At 39.2% G+C, this 23,246-nt stretch overlaps 2 protein-coding genes across 2 annotated transcripts in view; both read right to left on the reverse strand.

Moving 5' to 3' along the window:
• The window catches only part of SAR1B (secretion associated Ras related GTPase 1B), a 32,549-nt gene that overhangs the window by 8,884 nt on the left and 419 nt on the right, over nt 1-23,246 (reverse strand). The window contains exons 2-4 of the mRNA XM_063086547.1: nt 7,549-7,624; nt 5,545-5,664; nt 1,076-1,141 (exon numbers count right to left, since the gene is read on the reverse strand). Of these exons, the coding sequence (XP_062942617.1) occupies nt 1,076-1,141; nt 5,545-5,664; nt 7,549-7,606 (244 nt within the window). The 5' untranslated portion in view covers nt 7,607-7,624. The remainder of the gene's footprint in view (nt 1-1,075; nt 1,142-5,544; nt 5,665-7,548; nt 7,625-23,246) is intronic.
• On the reverse strand, nt 13,519-13,689 carry LOC134371134 (small ribosomal subunit protein uS14-like). Its single transcript, XM_063088153.1, has one exon. The coding sequence runs from the start codon at nt 13,687-13,689 to the stop codon at nt 13,519-13,521; it is 171 nt and encodes a 56-aa protein (XP_062944223.1).

Consider the following 23,246-nt stretch of genomic DNA (forward strand, 5'->3'; position numbering starts at 1 on the left):
AAAGTTTATGAAATCATAAGGGTAATTTTTTTTCCATGACATTCTTTTTTTAGAGGAGAAAGTTTTGGGGGTACCCCAGGGAAAAATAACTTTCCTCTCTGGCTTGAGTTTTATGGCACATCTTGAAAACAACATAGAAATGAAGTTGACAAACTCCATTAGATTACAATTCCCACTAATCATCATATTCCAGAAATTAATTATTTTATGTCTGAAATGTGTTTTCACTAGCTACAACCACTTAAAATCTTTTCAACTATATGTCATATCAGGTTTTTAGAATGCCTATGAACTCCGTAATATTCATTAGTTATGACTTACTATGTGCTGAACACTGCCAAGCACTTTTGGGGATATAAAAAGGAACAGGAATTTAGTCTCAGAAAGTTTGGTATAGGAGATAAGACAGTGTTTCTAAACTTGTAGACACGTATGAAAATGCACTAACTTCTATGGAAGTACAGTTGAGAGCACTCCTAGCTGGGAGTGGTTTCCCAGGGGAGGTAGCAGGATGTACACTGGGTGGTGAAGGGGTTACTCATGTTCAGATGGAGATGGCATGAGCAAAAGCACAGAGGTAGGAGAACACCAAGAAGGTCTGGTTTGGTTCGAGTAAAGAGAATGGGAAGAATAGCAGGAAATAAACACTAGAAAAGTAAACTTGGACAGCTCACAGAGATCCTGAATGCCAGGTGGAATTTGGCCTTTATTTTGTAGGTAATGACTTAGCCACTGAAGGGTTTTTTTTTTTTTTTTACAGAGCAGCAACATGTTCATAACATGGCTATGACACTAGGTGAAAGGTAGATTGAAGCAGAGAGAGAACTGAAGCTAAATTTTACTCATATACTTTACCACCAAAGCAATTCAGACTTAAATTGACCAGAAGAATCATGGTCAATTTAACATCCCACCCTTGCTTTTAAAGCATTTATGTGGGGGTAATAATTCCTAAATTTTAAGTCTACTCTGGCCTTGATTGAATAGAATGAGATTTCATGCAGTGGAACATAATGGCCACATTTTTATTAAGTTAAAATAAAAAAAAGCAACTATAAGAGTAATAGAATCTTACCTTGAACGTGTCCACCCAGATCAAAAGTTGTAAAAGTCATTCCAGCAATGGTTAGTTCTTCTGAGGCTGAATAATACAAAATATTTTTATAACATGAAAATCAGAAATCCAATCATGGCATATATTACTACTTAATGTTTGCTTTACTTTTATTGCAAATAAGGTCAAATCAAACATTTAGGAACTGGCAAAAGAATACTTTGCTGTAATTAGATACTCTCCAATTCATATTGACAATATAACACACATAATTGTAATATTCAATTCTGGTGTTCACTACCCACCACAAATCCAACATTTACTTTTCCTTCTCTATTCCCCCTGCTAAAAGCAATCTATTCAATTATTTGTTACGAATTCAAATGACTGCTCCAATCTCATAATTTTTCATTTAATTACTTAAATGATACAGGTGAAATAATTTTTTTTATGGCTGACATGAGATAGTCTTTAATGACAAACACAATTATAATACAAAATGTTGGCAATTATTTCTTCAAATATTTTTTCTGCCCCCTCCCTTGCCCTTCTGGGACTTCAATTACAAGTTTGTTGGACTGCTTGATATTGTCCCCCAAGTCACAGAGACTTTATATTTCTTTCAGTCATTTTTCTCTCTGTGCTTTGTTTTGTACTTTCTATTGCATTGACTTAAGTTCACTGGTCTTTCCTTCTGCAATACTGGCACTGTCTAATTTGCTGTTAATCCTATCCCATGAAATTTTCATTTCAGATATTGTATTTTTCATTTCTAAAAGTTCCATTTGGTTCTGTTTTATATCTTCCATTTCTCTCATTATGTTCATGTTTTCCTTTAAATCCTTGAGCACATTCACAACAACTTTGACATCCTTATCTGCTAATTCCATCATCTTTGTCACTTTTGCATCTGTTTTTACTGATTCCTTTTTCCCCTGGTTATGGATCACATTTTCCTGCTTTTTGCATGTCTAGTAATTTTATATTGGATGCTGGATTTTGTTGTATTCCTTTGAAGAGGAAGGTTGGGCTTTGTTCAGGCAGACAGTTCAGCTGCTTGCAGATTGGTTTTTAAGTTTTCTTATGGCAGATTTATTTTTATTTATTTATTTATTTATTTATATTTTTAAAGATGACCAGTAATGGGATCTTAACCCTTGACTTGGTGTTGCCAGCACCACGCTCTCCCAAGTGAGCTAACCAGCCATCCTTATATAGGGATCCGAACCTGTGGCCTTGGTGTCATCAGCACCACACTCTTCCAAGTGAGCCATGGGCCGGCCCTGTTATTGCAGACTTAGAGTAGCCTTTACTTTGGGGCTAGTTTAGTCCCACTACTAAGGTATGCTCTTTCTGGGGTCTCTATTAAATGCCCTGTGTATCTAGCCAAGTGTCTTTTCATTCTGGCTGGTGGGAACTTGAATGATTCCTAGGCCTATGTGAGCTCTAGTAATTATTTGGCTAATGGCTCCCTATAATTGCTCCTTCTCAGAAATCATCCTTTGACTGGCCTTGTGGAGTCTTACCCTATACATGTACAGATTGGTATTCAGCCATGCAAATTTCTGGAGTCCTTTCTCTCCAGACCTCCATCCTTTCCAGTACTCTGTCCAGCAAATTCCAGTCACCTTGGCCTTCCCACATTCTGGTCTCTATCTCCTCAACTCAGCAAGACTACTGGGCTATGTTTGGGTTTCTTCTCCTTGCATCATGGTCTGAAAATTACCTCGTGGAATAAAGCTAGAATAAAGAAGAGTCTGCTTTCTTTTTCTCAAGAATCATAGTCCTCTGCTAGCTGTTGCCCAATGTCTGAAAACAGTTGTATGTTTTTGGGCCAGTTTTCTAGTTGTTTACAGTGGAAGGGTAATTCCAGACCCTTTTACTCATTGCCAAAAGCAGAAGTCCACCACAATTACAATGAGTTTCAGTACTCTGGCCCAGAGCAATTTATCTTGTTAGGAAATTCTGCTGTACCCCATAATACGTGCAATAATTTGTACAATTATGTATCAATTAAAAATAATATAAAAAAGAAATTCTGTATGTAGATTGCAAAACTGAATGAAATATTTAATATAATCTGTGTTCAAAGTCACTATCCATTAAAAAAAAAAAAAAGATAATGCTTGGATGTGGATGGCAAACCACCTGCATGGTTACAATCCCCCATATGCTCCCTGCTTTATAAAAGAAATCCTAATTTGATTGATTAAAATCCAGAACACTGTTAACATCCCAGAAAGTCTCCTCTTGCCCCTTCCTGGTCAATCTCCACCTCCGCCCCCAGAAGCAACCACTGATCTGAATTCTATCACCACAGGTTAGTTCTGCCTGTTCTAAAATTTTATAAATCGTATCATACAGTAGGTAATGTTTTGTGACCAGCTTCTTCCACGTAGCATAATATGACTGAATGCATCAGCAGTTTACTTCTCTTTCTTGTTGAGTAGAATTCTACTGTGTATTCATTCTTTTTTGATGAACGTCTAAAGTGTTTCCAGTATGGGGTTATTACAAATAAAGCTGGTATAAACATTCTTGTAAAAGGCTTTTGGTAAATACATGTTTTCACTTCTCCCAGATAAATACCTAGGAGTAGAAATGTCAGATCAAAGGATACATGTATGTTACCTTTTTCACTTATGCTTTTGACTAACTGAAAAGTCTAAGTTGAAATCAATGTGAGTTGCAGGAAGGTTGAGATAGCATCTGTTTTGTGCCACTGCTGTACCCTAATATCTCTAGAACAATGTCCGACATAAAATAGGTGCTTAATAAATATCTGTTGAATAAATGAAAGAGAGCAACATCAAAAAAGTAAAAAAGACTTACACCTAATATAAGATCATTTTGTAGCCTCTTCTAATTCTGCTGTTTTTACAGATAATTTTATATACTCAATTTCACCATGATTATTTTTTCTTTAACAGTATTGTTCTTGTATCAGAATCTTATTTGATGGGCTGGCCCGTGGCTCACTTGGGAGAGTGTCATGCTGGTGGCACCAAGGCCACATGTTCGGATCCCTATACAGGGATGGCCGGTGAGCTCACTTGGGAGAGCGTGGTGCTGACAATACCAAGTCAAGGGTTGAGATCCCCTTTAAAAAAAAAAAAAAGAATCTGGGCCGGCCCATGGCTCACTCGGGAGAGTGCGGTGCTGATAACACCAAGGCCCCGGGTTCGGATCCCATATACAGATGGCCGGTTCGCTCACTGGCTGAGTGTGGTGCTGACAACACCAAGTCAAGGGTTAAGATCCCCTTACCGGTCATCTTTAAAAAAAAAAAAAAAAAAAAAAAAGAATCTTATTTGACAAGCCCTACTCTCTTCTCCTAATATAAAAAAAGATTTATCAATTTTATGAAATCTTCCTTTTCCAACCTCACTAACAGCTTTAGAGATAAAATGATCCTTTGTTTTGTTTTGTTATGTTCTTCTTCCTTGTTCTTTGAACATTCACTGAACTAAATAACTATGGTATTATCTACTTTTTGGTCCAGTTCTCAATTTTATACTCATTATTTCATAATTAATTTGTGGATTAACTTGTCTTTAAACTTTGTGTCTACTTCATTCATAATCTTTTACACCAGTAAAAGTAAGGTCACAGGTATTTACTTATTTATTTATTTATTTATTTATTTTTTAAAAAGATGACCGGTAAGGGGATCTCAACCCTTGGCTTGGTGTTGTCAGCACCACGCTCAGCCAGTGAGCAAACCAGCCATCCCTATATAGGATCTGAACCCATGGCCTTGGTGTTATCAGCACCTCACTCTACCGAGTGAGCCACGGGCCGGCCTCACAGGTATTTATAAATTAGGTTTTTTTCAAATAATTTTGCCACTTCAATATTACTTTCTCAATTAATACCCATTATGTAACTTTATACACTAAAGTAATTTATAGTCATTATTAATGTTTTTCAGGTGGTCTTTCTAAAAGAAAGCAAGCAAATTATTTTTAAAATCATTTTAAAGCTTTCTATAAATGTATCAGTACATGCCCTGTTTCTTAGATTAATTCTATGGTGTTCATATCAGATATTAAGATTGTTAGTACTAGAAAAATAACTGGTTAATAAATTGAGAGTTGCCAGCAATGTATAAAACTATAATCTGTCTACTGAATTCATGATTAAAATAGTGTGGTTTTAAAATTTGAAAGAAATTCGGGTTATGTAAACAAGGTAATGGTGGACTGTTTACCAATCATGTCACAATTCCTGAGACAATAACTTTTTAATTCCTATAACTGGAGAAGGGAGTACTAACTGATAAAAAGGTATGTGTATTATTTCAAGATCTAAATATACTCCCTGGGAGCTAGGTCACCTATTAGCTACCATATGATTTTAAGAACAGATCAAATCACCTGATCATAATTTAACTGCCAAAAAAACCCCTGCCAAACAAAAAACTTTTGGTTAGCATCTATGACTCAGCATCACTCAATCACATGTTATGTTGTATGGGGGAATATACTTACTGGGATGTAATGTTGGGACATGTTGTCCAAGTCTGTCATCTTTTAGCATGTGCAGCAATGTTGTTTTTCCTGCATTATCCAATCCAAGAAATACCAATTTACCAGTTTTCTTATATAACCCTGCAGAGTAAGAGCTATGATTGGTCAAAGTGATATCTGACACAGATTATCAAAATGACTTTATATTGGGCCCAAATAAGTTTGGATTTCTAAATCTATTTTCAGTTTTAAAAGAGCTATTTTTAATCTATGGATGATCTGGGACTTAAATAATTATAAAACTAAACTTTGCCCCAGTCAATAGAATATGTGTTGCTTAAACATATCTACAATGCCAAAATGCTGATTACCTTGATAATTTTTAGGGGTCAATATCTGTGTCCTCTTTTAGGGAAACATAAAAGAATTGACATCATATATTTATGAAGCTAGACTGAAGAAAAAAATTAAAGAAGAAATTTTTCATGGGTAAAAATAACATTAACAATAATAACTACAGTGAGAGTTTTTTCAGTCAAAAAGTTAAGTATTTCATTGCAAATTTCCCTGAGAATAAGGTTAAACTATTCATCACAGGATTGCATAAAACTAAGCAACAACAATGAAAAAACCAAGCACATAATTTTAGAAATATCAACCAGGCATTGATAGACAGATAAATTGGGGCTGGACAGTCAGCTCAGCTGGTTAGGGTGTGGTGCTGATAACACCAAGGTCCAGGGTTCAATCCCTGTACCAGCCAGCTGCCAAAAAAAAAAAACTAAGAGAGATAAATTGATAAACAGAGAAAAGGCACCATTGACCAATTTATAGTAGACTAGCATAAACTGCTAAATTTGATACTGAACTTTATTTTTTATGTATTTCATTGCCTAAGCCCCACAGAATTACATGAGGACAGGGGACTTGACTCATAGTAGCAGCTCAAAAAATATTTACTCAATCAGTAAATGAACTTTTAGAGACATTAGGCAATGACCGTTTCAGGCCATCCATTTCTAATAAATTCATGCCAAAATAACACCTTGTTCTTTATCCACATTTAAGTCTAAGAGGTAAAGTGTTTGAAGTCCTAATCTTCTGATCAACTACTGAGCAACAACTCTGATCCTAAGGGGAAGATTGTCTTCCATACTTACTCAAGCTGGGATACATAGTTCTCCTTTAATTAATCTATTTCCTCGGTTAAGATTATGTTTGTGGAGGAAGAACTATTTATATAGGAGATATAATTCCATAAGTACTATTGTGGCCAGTTGGAAACTTTACTGACCACTCTGTAATTACATGAAATGCTTCTCTTTCTGCCAGTTCATAAGATGATGATTATACAGAGACTAATCTTAGGGCAAAATCTGATAATCAGGGGACCAGAAATATTTTTAAACATTCATTAATTATTACAATAATAAAATTCTATATATCCCAACATAAAAGTTAATCAAAACTTAGTTTCACTGAAAAATATGACAAGTCAAAGGTTTCAATAAAAGAATGAGAAGCTAAGGCAAAAATAAAATCTGTAAAGAGAGGAAACTCACTAGTCAGAATTGCTGGGTAAACAAGTCTCATTTAGCAGATTATAAACTGCCAGTTTTGATATACAAGGTACACTACGGAACGTGCATTTTTATAATAATAAAAATAACACACTGGATTGGATTCCTGTGAGGATTAAATGAGATAAAGCATTAAGGCACATAGTTAAACTGGCTAATTAATGGTAGGTATTTCTGTTAGTAATATTCCTAACAATAACCTTAAGAGATAGGAATTATCATTACTGTTTTACAGATAAGGAAACTCAGGCTAAGGTGGAGAAAGTAATTTGCCCAAGATTATGTAATTTAAAAGTAATACAATGAGTAATTGAACATGTTCATATGATTTCAAAGCCCACATTCCTAACTACTGGCTTACATATAAAGAGGCTCTACAAAAAAAGCACTGTTATATAAATAGGACAAAATGGGATAACTATGGAGAATAAAGGGCCAACATTACCTAAAAACTGTAGCACACTGCTGAAACCACTGTAAATCCAGTCAAATATGAAGGACATATCCAAATCTTATAGGGTCTGAAAAAGAGTTTTGAATTTAGTAGTCAGTATCAAACACCAATATATATTAAATGTTAACAGTGGTAAAATACTAACTTTGAGTAAATAATCCTACAATAATCTTACTACAAAGAGTAAAACACTCTTATCCAGGCTGGTCTAACATGATTTATATGGATGCATAAAAAAACAAGATGCCATTAAAATACCAAGTAGTGGGTTGGCTGGTTAGCTCTTGGTTAGAGCATAGTGCTGATAACACCAAGGTCCAGGGTTTGATCCCTGTACCAAACAGCTACCAAAACAAATAAAAAATAAAATTAATAAATTTAATTAAATACCAAGTAGAGACCATTCTCTGCCCATCAAAGTAGCAAAAAAAAGATTTATGCAGGCCAGTTAATTCAGTTGGTTAGACTGTGGTGTAGTAACACCAAGGTCAAGAGTTCAGATTCCCACACTGGCCAGCCACCAAAAAAAAAAAAAAAAAAAAGAAAGAAAGAAAAAGAAAAAGAATTATAACAGCTATGACTAGAAAGAATGTGGTAAAAGAGGCACAGTTAGTGGCAGTATAAACTGGTATAATTCTTTTTCAAAGCCATCTTGGCGGTAATATATCTGTTGATCACATTTGACCCGAGAATTCTACTTTTAGAAATTGCCCTAAAATATAGAAAAGCTTTATGTATTAAGATGTGCATCACAAATGTTACTTAAGAAAAATTTTGACAAGGGTTCAGATCCCCATACCAGCCAGCTGCCTAAAATAAGATAAAATTTAAAAAAAAATTTTAAAGATAAAATTTTGGAAATATCTAGGTTCAACAATAAGTTAAATAAATTACAATATATATAGCCTATGGGATATTTAACAAAATCTGTTGGTGGTGAGGAGAAAGGAGCAAGAGTGGAGAGAAAAAGTAGGAAGGTTATGATAATGAAATAAGAGTTTCCAAGTCTGATTATTCCTGGGTGGAGTAAAAACCCTTTTTGTATTTCTTTTGGTCTTTTATAGCAATTGGTTCCAGGTGGTAAATTTCTGGGTTTGTTAACTTTCCGCATTTTTCAAATTTTAATCATACTTATTGAATGTTAAAGACACTTTTAATTCATAATAGAAAATACAGGGCCGAGCCCGTGGCGCACTCGGGAGAGTGCGGCGCTAGGAGCGCCGCGACGCAACGCGATGCTCCCGCCACGGGTTCGGATCCTATATAGGAATGGCCGGTGCACTCACTGGTTGTGCTGGTCACAAAAAAGACAAAAAAAAAAAAAAAAAAGAAAGAAAATACAGAGTACAGTTCAATTCAGAATTTACTTGACATGCCTTGATAAATTAATAGTGGTAATATGAAAAATAAGAGAAAAAAATCCTGGAAAAAGATTATATATACAAAAATATACTTTTAGATCAACAAAGTTTAGTTTCCAGAGCTGAACAAAAGAACCCAGGCCCAAAATTTGAGTCAAGTCCAAAAAGTTTGAAGGGTCGTGCTATCTTTGACATTCTTTAGACAAAGTATGACACAAAACACTGCTTTAACTACCTCTCACTCACGTGGGCTGTCAAGCTTGACACAGATGGGCCCACCAAACTCAGAATTCTTAGAGGATGAGGGGCCAAGAGACCATATCACCCTCAGAGGGAGGAGAGTGAGATCACCTCCAGTTTGTATGAGACCTAGTAGTATTTCCTACAAGATTCCCTGGATCCTGGCAATAGCCCTTCCCCTTTCCTCTCCCCCTTACTTGAACCAACATGAGCAGAATTTTTTTCTTATGATCAATCAAAATTAGCAAAATTATGAATAATTCCACGTGTCAGTATAAGAATGAGAAGTACAACAGCAACATATATGTGTGTGTGCGTGTAAGAATATAACACGTTAGAAATTCTTATTTTAGGGCTGGCCCATGGCTCACTCGGGAGAGTGTGGTGCTGATAACATCAAGGCCACGGGTTTGGATCCCTATATAGGGATGGCCGGTTGGCTCACTTGGGAGAGTGTGGTGCTGACAACACCAAGTCAAGGGTTAAAATCCCCTTACCGGTCATCTTTTAAAAAAAAAAAAAAAAAAAAAGAAGTTCTTATTTTACTCAGTCTGAAAGTTATACCTTCTCTACCATTAACATTCTAAGTTGTAGAAATTGAAATTTGTAATCAGAGAGAATATGAGGGCACTTAAAAGTTCATGAAAAAATAGAATTAAAAGATAATATGAATCTTCATGAACTTTTTGAAGACCCCTCATATATAAGTGGTTTGTCTTTCCTAGAGATTTTTTTTTTTTTTTTTTTTTTTTTTGTCTTTTTCGTGACCGGCACTCAGCCAGTGAGTGCACCAGCCATTCCCATATAGGATCCGAACCCGCGGCGGGAGCGTTGCCGCGCTCCCAGCGCCGCACTCTCCCAAGTGCGCCACGGGCTCAGCCCTTTCCTAGAGATTTTAAGGTGTGATACATGTTTTGCAAAGAGAATCATAATAGCCTTTGCTGTAGAGAATCAAATAAAGCAGTAGATTGTGTTGAGATATTTTATTCAATTCCATACACATTTACCAAGTTCATATTATGTCCAAGCTCATATTGTGTCCTGAGCTAGACACATGAGAAATACAAAGATTGATGATAAACTTGGCTCTTTCCTTCAAAAAGATTATCATCTAGAGTGATAAGCTAACTACATAAATGCAATTTAACTGAAAATCGTTAAAACTCAATAGTATATTATCAGGAATAGCAACAACTTACCTTACAGGGTTTCAAAACTTAAACACAAAGAAAAAAAATTGCCTATATTGTAAATAATAAGCTCCTACGGGACTAATAAAAAAAAAACAGAATAATAAAAATAAATAATACCACAGGAAGAGGTATGGTATGTTCACAAATGTACTTTATATTATTATTATTATTTTTTTTTTTTAAAGATGACCGATAAGGGGATCTTAACCCTTGACTTGGTGTTGTTGGCACCACGCTCTCCCAAGTGAGCCAACCGGCCATCCCTATATAGGGATCCAAACCCGTGGCCTTGGTGTCATCAGCACCACACTCTCTCAAGTGAGCCACGAGCCAGCGCTGGTACTTTACATTATGCATTAAAAAAGAAAAACCATTATAACACTGAGGTCAATGGTTCAGATCCCAATGACAGCCAGCTGCCCCCACCTCAAAAAAACAAATGAAATCAGTCCTGCTGCTTCTCTCTCTGTCCAAAGTCCTATTTCTTTCTTTTTTTTTTTTTTTTATAAAGATGACCGGTAAGGGGATCTTAACCTTTGACTTGGTGTTGTCAGCACCACGCTCTCCAAAGTGAGCCAACCAGCCATCCCTATATAGAGATCTGAACCCTTGGTCTTGGTGTTACCAATGCCACACTCTCCCAAGTGAGCCACGGGCCAGCCCTCCAAAGTCCTATTTCTATAGTTCTGTAGAGGCAACAAGGTGCAGCTAAGGAAAGACTTCCCAAATGATGTTTAGTCTGTCTCTTGAAGATTAAGTAGGAGTTTGACAGAAAGTTTTGAAGGGCTTACCATGTACAGAGTGGTGAAACTGAAAGGGTACAGCAAAAAGTCAGGTATTGTTGGATGATATGATTGGGTTGAGAGAGTGGTGAACTGAGAGTAAAAGTCAGTGGGTGCTAATTAGTGAGGCAGGAGCCAGAGTGACAAACAAATTTGAGACAAAATTTAGTCATCTGGACTTCATGCTTGCTACCTATAATATATGGACAAAAGAAACAATACTGAATCAGTCCTTAAATTTAATAAAACAGAGTATAGGGCTTCTGGTCAAGATGGCGGAATAGACAGTCCCCAGTGTCACTCTCTTCCATAAATCAACAAATTTACAACTATTAAAAAGCAACAACAGCCAAGCTGGGGCCACTAGATCTCTGGGGAAAAGGAGGAGAGACCTATGGAGTGCATGAAGGTGGGAGAAGCCATGATGAAAGAAAGAAAGGACTGCTCCTTCCATTTCAAGCCCCCGCCACTTCAAGGCTGGAGTTGGTGAATGCATGGAGCAGGAGCTGGCAAAAGCCACAGCTGTGCCCTTTGGATGAAGTTGCTCGGAGGCTGCAGGGGAGAAGAGGAACTTGGTGGCCTCCAGGCCAGCAAGATTAATAGGGTTCCCTTGGACCCACATAGGAGCAGAGCCACAACAACTGAAAAAAAGGAGCCACTCAGAGGCTGGTGAGTCACCGCAAGGGACTAGTATATGACCTATCCCATGGGAAGTGTTTGGAGCACGGGCAGTAGGGGAAGACTGGCCCACTGGTAGAACACTGGGGAACAGCAAGGACAGATGATCTGCTCCCCAGTCAGTGCAGGACCACTCAGTGGAGACTGGTCAGGAATATAGAACTGCAGGGGATGCAGTTTGCTGAAAAGACTCAGGCCCACACCAGAGTTTCTACACAATTCAGGAGACCTGGAAGTACCTATAAAGTCAACCATTAAAACCTGAGCTGCACAAAAAGCATTCCCCAGGGAATCAGTAGCAAAGCAACAATTTAACTCAACCACAGGGCTCAAGTGCTGGTCCCCACAGGAAGTTCCCTCATTTTAGAAGTAAGCAAAGGACAACAAATTAGTTCCAGTGCAGAGTTTAAATGATAGGAATAGCAAATAATCCAGCACAGAACTGAAAGAAAAAACAAAATACCCACAGACCAGAGACAAAATTTGATATCAACTAGTAAAGGTTTCATATCACCAAAGAACACCTATAAAACCTAGAAGGACTAGAAGTCCCCTGGGTTACTAAACCAGGGAGGGGGGAGGGCTGGGGGCCTCAGCCACGCCTCCTGAGACCCACAACCAGCCCAGCCACGACCACTGAGCTGCCATAGGAAGCACCATGGGCTCTCCTGAGCCGGGACGGTGGGGGGCCTCAGGCCTCAGCCTCACCCTCCCAACACAGGCAACCAGCCCAGTCACAATCACCGAGCCACTACAGGAAGCACCCTGAGCTCCTGAGCTGGGGTGGGGGTGGGGTGAGGGCCTCAGCCACACCCCTCTGGCATCTGCACCCAGCTCAGGGAATGACCAGGCCACCACTGGAAGCCCCCTGGTCTCCCATACAGGAATGAGGGGGGTAACACAGTCCTCAACTCTGCCCCTCCTCCTTCCTCCTTCTCCCACTTTTTCTTCCCCTTTCTCTCTCCCCCTCCCCCAGCTGCTCCACAACATTATAGAATGTAAAAAAACCAATATTAATATATAAACTTAGAAATAAATAAAAACTTTTTAAATAAAGAAAAAATGAAATAGAAATAGAATTAATGCTGAACCAGTTTTATTTCAGCAATGTTATTTTTAACCACAGATACGTAAACTGATTGGATAAAAAAATAAAAGTCCCATCTATCTCATTAAAAAGAAAATTTAATAAAACAAGGTGAGACAACAAAAAATAGCAGCTACCATTTAACCCCTGTGAGCATTATGGTCTAGAGGTTAAGAGCAAGAACTCTGATGCCAGGACTTTACCACTTACTGTCTACCTCAGGCAAGTTATTTCACTTTCCTCATCCGTAAAATGGGGATAAAAAAATGGGGATAGTGGTGTTATAACACCAAGGTCAAGGGTTCAGATCACTATACTGGCCAGCTGCCAAAAAGTGCGGTGTGGGGGGGAAGAATAGTAGCTACCTGAGGTGGTTGCTGTGAAGATTAAATACGTTAGTGTGCACAAAGCACTTAGTATGTGGTATGGAGTAAAGCATTCAATAATGCTACCTGCTGTTATTATTTCTTCTATTATGTGGCCCACAGCATGTTTCATACATTACCACTAAATACCCCAACAACCTTTTTTTTTTTCCATATTTTATTTTATGTACAAGGAGCTAGCATGGTTTCTTTTGTTGGGTGGATGCTTTGGATGATTCATTCAAGGAAAATCTCTTAGTCGAACTTGATGAAGCCTATATCCTTCATGTTTTGACAGAAACACTGGTGACACATATTGAGGCCGTATATTTGGATCAGACCACGCCGGTCTGAACAGATGTGGCAAAAGCGAGAATTCTGGCCGAAGTTTCCAGGGTAGCTCCAGTAGAGCTGCTGGTGACCCATCTTGCTTTCAGGAGTGCAACAAGGCAAAAAGAAAAAGCCTGATAACCTTTCAAAGTAAATATATCATTGTTTGCATTATACAGAAGAACAAACTGACATTATAATAACTAAACCTCAACTATTAGTGATTGGCACATCTAAGTTTCAAACCTGTGTGTTTCTAATTTCCATGTCCACGCAACAGCCAAAATGCTATGGAAGAAGTAAGTTCTCACTTGAGATGGTCTTTAAGGGCCAGATGGAGGTGAAAAAACCAGTGGAATCCAGGAAGGGTAGAAGAAATAGAAGAGACAGTACAAAAATGAATGGGAAGGAAAGAAGATAACCACATCAAACACAGTTGCACAGTGGCCTCAGCTGGCCTTGGTGACAATGAGCCAATTGTTGACAATTGTGGCTCTCTAAAGCTTTATAACAAATAAATATAAATTTGTTTAAGTGATTAAGTATCTTTTTTTTTTTTTTTTGGCAGCTGACCGGTACAGGGATCCAAACCCTTGATCTTGGTGTTAGCAACACCACTGTAACCAACTGAGCTAACTGGCTGCCAAAATACCATTTATTAAATTACTCCAGCTCAGGACTCTGACATGTAATTCCTTCCTCTCTTTCAACTGTTATTCCCCAGTCCTATCAATTTCTTGCAGCAAAAACTAATGCTTTCTTTGGTTCTCAGGGGAATCATCTAGTCAAGAACCTTATGTCACATTCTTAAACTATGATCTTAACCCCAAAATTTGTTTCTATCCATCTTATACACTGCCTCCAGAGCAGCTTCACAAAAATGTCACTGTGGACTTGACTTGCTGCATAGTCAGGGTGACCATAACTCTCAGTTTGCTGGGGACAGTCTTGCTTATACCTGTTACCTTAGTATAATTATTAATAGTGCTTCCTTTCACTCAAAACCATCTTGAGTTAGGGTGATAAATTATTTGGCCACCCTATACATGTGGGTGGAGAGCACCCAGAGGATTTTGAGCTAAGAAATGATTCATTCAAACTCCTAGTCTAGTATTCCAGAACTTCCATCATCTACCTCTTAGCTACCTTTCCAAACTTAACACATATTACTTCCCTATTTGTAACTTTCCCTGGGTCAAAGTAAACTGTCATTCACTGTGGGTAACATGTATTTTGCCACCTTAAAACCACTGCCCAGGCTTCCGGTCAAGATGGCAGACTAGGTTGTAGCGTCACTTTCTCCCATAAAGCAACCAATTTATAACTATTAAAAAGAAACGACAGCCAAGCTGGGGCTGCCAGATCTCTGGGGAAGAAGAAGAGAGACCTACAGAGTTCATGAAGGCAGGAAAAACCACAATGAGAGAAAAAAAGGATCACTCCCATCCTTTTGAACTCTGGCTGCTTTAGGACTAGAGCTGGTGGGCTCATGGAACAAGAGCTGGCAAAAGCCACTGCAGTGCCCTTTGTATGAAGTTGCTTGGAGGTGGCAGGGGAGAAGAGGGCCTTGGTGTCCCCTAGGCCAGCAAGACCACTAATAGGGTTTCTGTGGATCCACATAGGAGCAAGGAGCCACAGACAACTAAAAAAAAGGAGCTACTCAAAGGCCAGTGAATCATTGCAAGGGACTAGCACATGGCCCATCCCAGGGAAGTGTTTGGAGAGTGGGTAGTGGGGGAGAAGTGTTTGGAAGTGTTTGGAAGTGTGGGTAGTGGGGGAGACAGGGCAGGGGGGAACACAAGAGCATGGTGTGGACCCAATCAGCACAGAACCACTCAGTGGAGACTGGTCAGGAATATAGTACTGCAGGGGGTGCAGTTTGTCAAAAAGACTCAGGCCCAGACCAGAGTTTCCACACAACTCAGGTGTACTAGACCTCACGAGACCTGGAAGTGTTTATAAGGCTAACGATTAAAATCTGAGCTGGACAAAAAGCCTTCCCTAGAGAATCAGCAGCAAAGCAGCAATTCAGTTCAACCACAAGGCTCAAGAGATGGTTCCTTTAGGAAGTTCCCCCATTTTAGAAGTAATCAAAGGACAACAAATTAGTTCTAGTGCAGAGTTTAAGTAATGGGAACAGTGAATAATCCAACTAGGAACTGAAAAACAAAACCCCAAATACCCACAGATCAGAGACAAAGTTTGATATTAACCAGTAAAGTTCTAACATCACCAAAGAATACCTATAAAACCTAGAAGGACTGGAAGCCCCCTGGGGAGGAGAAAGGGCTGTGGGCCTCAGCCACACACCCCCAATGACTACACCCAGCCCAGCAACGACAACCAGGCTGCTGCCAGGGCAGTGGGAGACCAACAGCCTCAGCCATGCCCCCCTGACATCCGCAACCAGCCCAGCAACAACCACCAAGCTGCCTACAGAAGCGCCTCAGGCTCCCAGGCCGGGCAGTGGGGGGCTGAGAGCTTCAGCCACGCCTCCCCCTAACATCTGCAATAAGTGCAGTGACAACCACCAAGTTGTCACAGGTAGTGCTCTGGGTTCCCGAGCCAGGGCAATTGGGGGGTGGGGGGCAAGGGCCTCAGCTATGCCTCCCCGATTTCCGCACCAAGCCCAGCAATGGCCACTGAGTCGCCATCAGAATCACCCTGATGCTGCCGGGCAGTGGGGGGCCAATGGCCTCAGCCACACACCCCTGACATCTGCATCCAGCCAAGCAACAACCAAGCTGATGCTGGAAGCCCCCTGGTCTCCCCTGCTGGAATGAGGGGGGTGCCATGTGCCTTAACCATGGCCCCCCTTCTTTCTTCTCCCACCCTATTTCCCTCCCCCTTTCCATCTTCCCCTCCCTGCCAACTGCTCCACAGCAACATCTTAGAATAAGGTACGGAGCTGGGGGAAGCTGTATTCAGATGCAACTATGCAAGCTGCTGCCACTGTCCTGGGGCCCTGCCAGGGTCCTGAGGTATGGAGTCAGGAAAAGCCGAACTCAGCCACAACTAGGCAAGCTGCCACCACCGCCCTGGGGCCCCACCATGGTCCTGAGGCATGGAGCCAGAGGAAGCCAAACCCAGCTGCAACTAGGCAAGCTGCCACCACTGCCCTGGGGCTCCACCATGGTCCTGAGGCATGGAGTTGGGGAAGACAAACCCAGCTGCAATCAAGTAAAGAGCACACTAAAATCCATTTCCACACAGGTAGCCCACTATAGCCACTGCAATTTCCATGGCTGCTGCAAAAGCAGCTAGTCTCTATAGCAACAGTCACAGCCATCATGCAGATGGCACACCAGACTCTCAATTGCATTGACACAAGGAGAAGCACACCTGTCTCAGCACTGCACAAATCATCTAGGCAACAAACTAACAGAGGAACAGTTAATCTGTCAGATGGAGAGAACAAATCTATGGTTATTACAGGGGGGAGGAGAAAGCGGGAAGAGAAAAAAGGAGCGGGAGGGGAGAGATTGAATAAGGGGCATAAAGAATAAGTATGATTTGTAATAATGAATATGCTAGTAAAAAATAAATTAAATAAATAAAACACTGCCCATTCTCCTTCCCAACATCAGAATGTCCTCCTGCCTCAAGCACCAGCCAAAATGCCATGGAAGGAATAAGTTCTCACTTGAGATGGTCTTTAAGGGTCTTTAAAGGAGATGAAAGAACCAGTGAAATCCCAGGAGGGTAGAAGGAATTGAAGAGACAGTGCAAAAATGGGAAGGAAAGAAGTTAACTACATCAAACACAGTTGCACAGAGGCCATAGCTGGCTTTGGTGACAATGAACCAGTTTTAGACAGCCTGAACAGCCTCTTGTGCAGCAGAGGTGTAGGAGAGCCTGTAATCAGTGCTTAAAGCAGAGCAGAGCCTATATCCATAAGCTGTATGACTTTGAACAAGTTACAAACTTCTTATGAAAAATCCCTCAGGGTGTTGCATAGACCGAATGAGAGAAAATGACAAAGTAAGCCTGATTGCTGTTATTTATGAGAAGTGAAATGGATAAGAGGTTAACAGGTGGAGGCAGTGAGGAGATTCCTCTTTCAAAACATTTGAAAGAGAATGAGGAAAATGAGATTTTCTTCTCAAGGAAGGCTGAGGCTTGAGTATGATAAGCTGAAGGAAAGAGGCTAGTAGAAAGAGTAGGGAGGTTAAAGATAAAAGAGTAAGAGAAAAAAGGAATTTACCAAAGGAAGGGACAAAGTCTCAAGAGGAGCTCAGAATGAGAGTGCATCTCTCCCTCTAAGATTAGAAGGAAAGTTAGAGCACGGTGTTATAACACTAAGATCGAAGTGCTCAGTTCCCATACTGGCCAGCTACCAAAAAAAAAAAAAAAAAAAAAGGAAGAAAAAAGAAGGAAGGAGGGCCAGGAGATTTTGGAAATTTGTGGAGGTAGTAAGAGTATGACTCCAAAAGTGAAGAAGGAATGTAGGGTAATTTTGAGGAGCATAGCAAACATTAGAATAGCTACTGTGGGGAATGGATCAGTTAAAAGATTGCTAAAGAGAGCCAAGGACTCAGTTGGAATTGAAAAGCAAACAATCACAGCAGTGCCAATCTGCACTGATTTCTGACCTCCAACCAACCTCCCCACTCACCCCCCACCCCCTACCCCCACCCCCAGCAATGCTCAGCTTTAGAGAACATGGAGTGACTGGAGATTAGAAACTTCCAGGATTGGGATGAAAAATGACAAGGGGAACAGGACCTTGAGAGGACTGATGAGAAGTGATCTGATCAGAAGTTCAGGCTGAGTGGATAAGGGTATAAACATAGGTAGTGTATAGAGGTGGGGTGGTAATTAAAGGCAAGCTTTACACAGAATAGAACTGGGAGAACAGAAAAAAAGTATATAGCCAAAAAGCAGGTGTTGATGTAGTAAAAGGGTGAGAGAGGTGAAAGGTGCGCCAGAACTATGTCAGCAAAGTGGAGGAGAATATGGGGTTCAATAATTCAAGAGAAGTACTGATAACACAGAAGTTAAGGTCAAGTTTGAACCTGCTTACTGGCCAGCCACCCCCCAAAAAAATATATATATTTTTTCAATAGAAGTTCAGGTCTGGGTGGTGGCAAGCTCCAAGGCCTGGTTCTGGCATGTACAAATGAATAGAGGTGGAGGTGAAAGATACAGGAAACACGATCCACACTGACAAGCAGTAGAATTACCTAGAAAAGTGGAGGGAATTGCTATAGGATTAAGACTATGAATCAAGTGGCAAAGTCCTCACTGAAGATGACTGTTGGTAGTGAGAGCTCTGAGGAATGGTGGAGGGTGGAAAGGGGTAATCCTTGAAGGAAAAAGGATTTTTTGCATAAGGGTGGTATAAATTTGCTGTTGTAAAATTTTGTCCCAAGAGAATGAATCTAATAATCCATATGCAGAAACTTTGTTTTGGAAGATAATAAGATACTTGTATTTCTATAAAGTGTGGTCTTTAAGACCTTAAAACAAGCTAGGAGTTGTTAGAAACAGAATTAACTATTTGTTGTTGTACGTAGAGGTAAAAAATGCCCAACTAAGAATAAAAGTTACTTAGCTACAGAAAACTGAGCCCTGAGAACAGGTAACACAACACCATGAACACAGTATTAAGACATGTGAAGAGCAAAGGTCAAGAACAAGGAAATATTACATGTCAGCAGATTTATTTATTGCACGAACACCAAACAGGAAAAGTCCCTATGCAGATTAGAAAAGTGATCTACTCAAAATAACGTGAAAATCAGTGCAAAGGATGTAATGGAACAGAACTTCTCAGATTACAAATAACTTCTTAAAGCCTTGTCCCATAAGACTTATATGGATGACTCTATTTATAAGAAATGTCCAGAAGAGGCAAATCCTTAGAGTAATTAAATTAGTGGTTGTCAGGCTGGGGAGGGCCAAATGGGGAGTGATTGCTCATGGGTACTAAGCTTCTTTTTGGAGTGATGAAAATGTTCTGGAATTAGATAGTGGTGATGTTTGCACAACATTGTGACTATACTAAAAACACTGAATTGTACATTTTATTTATTTTTATTTTTATTTTTTGGCAGCTGGCAGTATTGAATTGTACACTTTAAAAGGGTAAATTTAATGGTATGTCAACTATATCTCATAAAGCTACTATAAAAAAAGAAAAGAAAATTTAAAAAACTTAAATGGTCGTTTAATATTTACAACTGTTTTATATGAGTAATTAAGCAGAACCATTTAGGTATGCACTTTTAAAAAATACACATAAGACCCAAGCCAGTGACAGAGACAGCTGACGCCCAGGGGGTCCTGAGACGGGACAGGCCAGCCCCGACCTGGACTGCAACCAGATCTTAGAATATACTTATTAACAACTTGTGTTTCTTTGGGGTATGTGACTTATCTGCTCATGTCCTTCACCAAATTTCTGCTTTGATATTTCTAATTCATTTTTAAGAGTTCTTTTTGCAATTAAAAAAAGAAAAAATATACATAAAATTACAAGATATTAATACTCCAAAAAGTACCATGGGGAGAAAAGAGAATAGTCTAAAGAGGCAAATACAACATCAGCGTATGATTGTAGAATAAATGCATTAATAACTTTGGGATGCAAAGCATGGTACAGCTGTAGTAAAATGGATGGAGTAACTGTCCTAGAATAAAAAATATCTGGATTTAAAATGCACCTTTTGAAATACTATTATTTCATTCTGGGAATGGCAATCCTTCTGAGCCCAGTTTCCTCTTGTCTATAACAGGAAGACCAGCTGCATCACAGAGTTGTAAGAATGATTAAATATGATAATGTATATGAAAATACTTTGAATATGGGCCGTCCTGTGGCTCACTTGGGAGAGTGCGGTGCTGGTAACACCAAGGCCACAGGTTCAGATCCTATATAGGGATGGTTGGCTCACTGGCTGAGAGTGGTGCTGATAACACCAAGCAAAGGGTTAAGATCCCCTTACTGGTCATCTTTTAAAAATAAAAAATAAAAAGAAAGAAAATACTTCGAATACTACACAGATATAAGATGGTATTAACTCATTAGACTAAATTAATTGAAATTGAAAGCACAAAATTTTAAATGCCAATTTGCAAATTAACTTTAATATTAAGAACTTTTAATATGAACACGTTGTAAACGACATTCTGATTTTACTTTAAATAATAATACACCATCATTGACTGTCACCAGAAAAGGCACTAGAATAATTCTCCTCAAATGCAGGTAAAGAGGGCTGGCCGGTTAGCTCAGTTGGTTTAGAGTGTGGTGCTGATAACACTAAGGTCCGAGGTTCCATCCCTGCACTGGCCAGCCTCCAAAAAAAAAAAAAAAAAAAAAATCCAGGTAAAGAAATTTTACTAGAAGAGATGATTATCCAATTGTGTCAGATTTTTGATTAAAACATGTACAAATTCCATGAGATCAGTATGCCACCCCTAAGGTAATTAGAATCCCCCCTCCCAAATTAAAATAGTACAAGAAGACCAAACTGTGCTTGACTATATTTTGTAGGAATTCAGCAAGGTCCTGTACATTACCAAGAATGGACAGGTACAATATTGAATGTTTCAAGACAATGCTGCTTTATAAATATCCTCCCCTAAAACTGTTAGATTTTCTTTCTACAGCCTTTAAAGTTTTGAAACTGTGATGCAAAGAAAAAACTTAAGAAAACATTTTAGGACTGAATGTATAGTAGTTATAATAAGGGAACTAAACCTTTTGGTTCATGTAATCAACCCAAGCTTCTGTTAGGAAAAAGTGACACTCGATTAAGAGAAGATTAAATGATGATAAATATAAATAGCAGTATTTTTTTTTAAGAGTGAGAAAAGGAAAAGAAATACTATATTAAAAGAAGATTGTGAGTCTGAATACTGAGCTAAGAAAATGAAAACCAACACATGTGATGACAAATCAATCCTTAAAATACTCTAATTGAAATTGCTCTAGCTGAGGCCAGCCCCTGGCTCACTTGGGAGAGTGTGGTGCTCGTAACACCAAGGCCACGGGTTTGGATCCCTATAAAGGGATGGCCGGTTAGCTCACTTGGGAGAGCGTGGTGTTGACAACACAAAGTCAAGGGTTAAGGTCCCCTTACTGGTCATCTTTAAAAAAAAGGAAAAAAAGAAATTGCTCTAGCTGGCCAGTTAGCTCACAGACTTTTAACACCAAAGTCAAAGGTTCAGTTACCATACTGGCCAGCTGCCGGAAAAAATAAAAAAAGAAATTGCTCTAAAACTTATAAACAAGGAACAGAAACTTCTCAACACTGTGAATTAAAATTATTTGCTTAGTAATATTTTGCAGAGAAATAATTTAAGTGAGTTTCAGCCAAGTGTGGACTTAAAGAAGGGGGTGGAGAAATAATGAATCGTTACTATAGAATTCTAATTTGTAAACTTCAAACGATGTGGCAGTGATTTTAATTATTTTTTTCAGTTTCCCACCCTAATTTGATAGGCTAATCTTCTGTCTCAATTCGTGCTTGAATTTTTACTCCAGCACAATAGTGCACCTTATTTAAATTGCTAATCTTCATAATTAGTGACAATGCTTCTCTAACGTTTCTAAAATAAAGACAACACTTTCCTTTCCTGAAAAGTTAGAAAATGCCAACGAACTATCTTAAAATTTTTAAAGTTCAAAATATTTTCATAACAAATACAAATCTACTGAAAGGTACAATAGTGGATATATATGTTGCTTTGTTATATCAGCACCACTAATTATTGACAAACTGTATAAATAAATAAATCTCCCTTTATTCGTCATCTGTAAAATAGAGATGATACTACTATCTTCCTTGGTGGATTGTGCGCAGAGCTAGAGCTTTAACATAGTAGATAATCAATAAATGCTCCTTTCCCTTCCTTCTTTTATTTGCTTTTAATGCGACTTACGCTTAACTGATATATATATATATATATATATTTTTTTTTTTTTGTCTTTTTCGTGACCGGCACTCAGCCAGCCAGCGTACCGGCCAGTCCTATATAGGATCCGAACCCGCGGCGGGAGCGTCGCTGCGCTCCCAGCGCTGCACTCTCCCAAGTGCGCCACGGGCTCGGCCCTTAACTGATATTTTAACATTGAACAAAGGGCTACTTCAACGTAAGACACTTGGCTATACTCATGTAAGAAAATGAAAATAAACACTAGGTTTAGGGCCGGCCCGTGGCTCACTCGGGAGAGTGCGGTGCTGATAACACCAAGGCCACGGGTTCGGATCCCATATAGGGATGGCCGGTTCGCTGAGCGTGGTGCTGACAGCACCAAGTCAAGGGTTAAGATCCCCTTACCGGTCATCTTTAAAAAAAAACACAACAAAACACTAGGTTTAATTTTTCAAGTTAAAATTTCTTCACCTCGTTTTCCCAATGTACTAAATACCTTAAATTCCTGACGAATTTGGTTCTTTGGGTTAGCAACGTCAGTTTTTTAGCTGTTTTAAAACAAATTCCCATCTTGTTGGAAAATCTTGAATATTTTGTGAATCATTAATTTCCCCAACAATGTATGTTTTCCCCTCTCAACTCGAACTTGAGCTATGGCAAAACGTTAACTCAGTTTGCCTCCACACTAATTGGGAGAGCTGAAAACAGCACGCCGCGTCACAGCCTCTCCAGCTGTCAACGATCCCCGACGTCTTCACCTTATTGGGTGA

The sequence above is a fragment of the Cynocephalus volans genome, chromosome 2 (assembly GCF_027409185.1).
Source record: "Cynocephalus volans isolate mCynVol1 chromosome 2, mCynVol1.pri, whole genome shotgun sequence".
In the NCBI taxonomy this organism is placed as follows: Eukaryota; Metazoa; Chordata; class Mammalia; order Dermoptera; family Cynocephalidae; genus Cynocephalus; species Cynocephalus volans.